A 3,494-nucleotide genomic window follows, 5' to 3' on the forward strand; every position below is an offset into this window, starting at 1 on the left:
GGGGCCGGCGGGCGCCGGGGCAGGGCTGGCCGCGCCTGCCACCGCTTTCAGAGCCGAGCCCTGCAAGCAGCCAGCCCCACTGGGCATAAAACCGGGGACAGAAAAAGACACAAATCCAATGAACACGCACTCATGGCTACCGTTCTTTTTCCTCCTTTGCAGTCTCTTACCTCAATTCCCATTGCCATCATGTCCAAGCAGCAGAAAACAACTGATGCAGGAGTTCTGGTCCACTCCCAGTTTGCCAGTCTGTCCTTTAAAATAACAAAGTCGAAGCCCTCCAGGCAAAACAGCATGCAACCTGATAATCAAACAACAGAAAGTTCACAAGTAAAGAGGGTATCTTTCATTCAAGCCACAAGTACATTCAGGTAAAACTTGTTTTCATGCACAAACTTCCTCCCTCAAGACTGCAAATCCTAATGAAAGACCATTAAGCCTGCATCAAGATTAAAAGTAAGGAGTGCATTACAATGCGTGGGCACCCAGGGAGAGGCAGCGCTCATTGCCTGGCTTTGCATTTGCTATATTCTCTGCAGATTGCATGTTGCAGTACAGTCCACAGTCCATGTTGCCAAATACTGCCACTGCCAAATATTGGCAAACAAACAATTAACAAGGAAAGGAACCAGGAAAAGGAGGCAAGAAAGCTCAACTTCAGCCCATGTGGTGGGGGGGAATTATTTTCTATTTTCTTCTCCGTTCACTGGGCAAAAAATTTACATAGTGACAAGCAGTACTAACATATAACATTTGGTATCTATGGACTTCAGATTGCTCCCCCCAAAAGCATGAGACTATCATTCCATCTAGAGAGTGCAGAACAGGAGCACAGACCTGGTGACACACAAAAGTCAATTAAGAAAAAATACAAGTCTCTGAAGTCCAAGTCCATGCCGCTAGGTTCAGATTAGTTTATCTAAAATAAAAGCATGCCCATAGCACACCAACATCTTTGTAAGGAGGGAAAAAAAAAAAAACAAAAAACTGATCAAACCTATGGGGAAAGAATGCCAGAAATAACTTCACAGTGTACCAAGTTGTAGACAGTGGTACAAGAAGGAAATAAAATAATACATTTGATGTATTAATTTTTGAAATGCTTGTATTGTGACTTCTAAAAAGAATTGAAAGAAAAATGTATTCAGTCTCCTGTGTTACTGAGTATGGAAGGCCACAAGATTTACAGACACCATTCTTTTTAATCCTTTTGTTACCACTGGTTTTTCTCACCTGACTTCAAAAGCAAGGGAATCAAAACCAAAATATAATTCAATCCTCTGTTATGCAGGCTGCTGAAAACAGAGAGGCTCAGAGGGGTGTGTTATATTTCTGTTGAAGCAAATGAACTCCTTAAGTCAGCGTCACAGGTGGCCACTATCCTCAGAATATCAAAACTGAGCCCAGGAACTCCAGGCCTGAACCATTTTCCATGATTACAGGTACTAGATTCTCCCACCGAGGTGCTATGACCTCATATTTTCTTACAATAAGGTAATGGTACAGCTGGCAGCAGCTTTCCTCAGTGATGCTACCCTATATCCATGTGGCAATAAGCCACATGGCCTTTCTGAAAACTCAGGAGAGTAAACACAAAAACAACAGAAACAAGAAACATTCTTATTTTTCAGAATTTATCCTGAAGCCCACAGTATTTTTGTAATTTTAAAGACTGTTTTTAAACTAATTCTAAAGCAGGCTTTTAAAGCACATCTCCCCTTTCCAACAAAAGTTACAAAAATGTTTTAATAACTAAACCTGCAAAAGCTATCTAGAAGGTGTATGGCTGGCAATGTGTTTGGACTCCCAGCATGCGCATGCATGCACACATACAGAGCAGGCCTACCATTTCTAAGCAGGAAAACTTTTGGTCAACTTTTTGCTTGTGTTAACTAAAGGTCAGAACAAGATTTTTTTTTTGTACATAAACTTTTATTCTAAATATTTTGTTAAGTGCAGTGCCAGTGAACAATGCAATGAGCCTTCATTTGCTTCCATACAATGTTACAAAGATGACATTTCACCATTATATGCCAAAAGATTATTTTTATCCAGATTTTAAGCACTCGGGGAACCTGATTTGCTTTTAAGACTAGTATCCCACCTTTTGACTGTGGGGTTAAGAAACATCTCATGCAACTGTCAAGTAATTAAAGTGGGGTGAGTGGACTTTGTGTACATGGGAATCAGGTTCTGGTCATTGAGTACAAGAAGTTCTAGTTATATACACATTTTTTAAAGTTTTCCTGAGTATTTTTTTCACATGACTTCTTTGACTCTAGCAACATTTTCCAAGCATCCATTGAATTAAATCAAATCCATAATCCATTGTGGCACATGCCAAATGCCCTTCTTACACAGTGAACAACAGTAATGCAATACATTGTAAGGTGTAAGTACCTGTCTTACATCTTTCAAATCCTTGCACATTTTGCACAAAAAGTATTGCATTTGCAAAACATCATGCTATGAATATAGATTAGCTGTGTGAATGCACATTATTAATTAACACACATTATTAATTAATGCATATTATTAATACAAATGTCTTAGTCCCAAATTCATTCCTTTTATTTTTCTTAAGTCTTGTAAATTATATGCAAAAACAATAGGTTGTAAAAGCATATGAAATAGTAACTGCCATCCTATATATTTGTATAGCATAGAGATATATCTGCTGCTCTCTCAGGCCTGAGCAATAGAGACCGATTTAACTCTGGTAGTAACAAATAGGTATGCAAGTCTCCCAGCCCATTCATTTTCCAGCAGAGATCACTTATTTTTCCTGAAAGACAGTATCAAGTCAAATTTGATTTTGTAAAAACTAAAATACAATTCCATTACATGAACTCCATTGGAAGTAGTTGTTTATTTTTTAATTAGATTGCATTTGCATCACAAAACATTTCACATTTGTGTTACCACTAAAAGGTCCTGGCTGAAAAGACACAACAAACAAAAGCAAAACTAGACTACTTGTAAAGCCGTACTAGGAGACTTATGAAAAGTCAACATCGTATAATCAAGCAAAAAGTAAGTACCTTAACAATCAAATCACATATAAATAAAGTGACATCATCAATTTATCAGGCTATATGCACTACATTAAACAGGTCTAGCCCAACTGATACACCTGCAAGTCTGTCACCCCCCTTCTCCTTTTTTAAAACCTGAACACACCTACTGATATCCTTATTTTAGATTAATATGCAGACAAAAACTTTACAGGTACTTTAAGTCATCTTGTTCCTGGTAGGCAAAACAGAATCAGGTCCAAGTGAGTAGACACATCTGCTCCCAGCAAAGTTAAACTGATAACATTTGCTAATAGCAACTGCCACTATAGTTGGACAGCAGTCAACTTCCACAACGAAAAATTGCAAAGGTTATTTTTCCGTTATTCCTTTCCAAAGATCTCTTCAAAGAGCTCATCAAAGAAAGAACATGCACAATCTACCAGGAATTTAATACAGTTGTGCCTTACACTTAGTCTT

At 38.2% G+C, this 3,494-nt stretch overlaps 1 protein-coding gene across 1 annotated transcript in view; it reads right to left on the reverse strand.

The window, feature by feature from the left end:
- Nucleotides 1–895, reverse strand: part of LOC112976460 (NADH-cytochrome b5 reductase 2) — a 12,691-nt gene extending 11,796 nt beyond the window's left edge. The window contains exons 1-2 of the mRNA XM_026087750.1: nt 838–895; nt 171–301 (exon numbers count right to left, since the gene is read on the reverse strand). Of these exons, the coding sequence (XP_025943535.1) occupies nt 171–301; nt 838–895 (189 nt within the window). The remainder of the gene's footprint in view (nt 1–170; nt 302–837) is intronic.
- Between the last annotated feature and the right edge of the window lie 2,599 nt (nt 896–3,494).

The sequence above is a fragment of the Apteryx rowi genome, unplaced genomic scaffold (genome assembly GCF_003343035.1).
Source record: "Apteryx rowi isolate R43461 unplaced genomic scaffold, aptRow1 scaffold_73, whole genome shotgun sequence".
Taxonomy (NCBI): domain Eukaryota; kingdom Metazoa; phylum Chordata; class Aves; order Apterygiformes; family Apterygidae; genus Apteryx; species Apteryx rowi.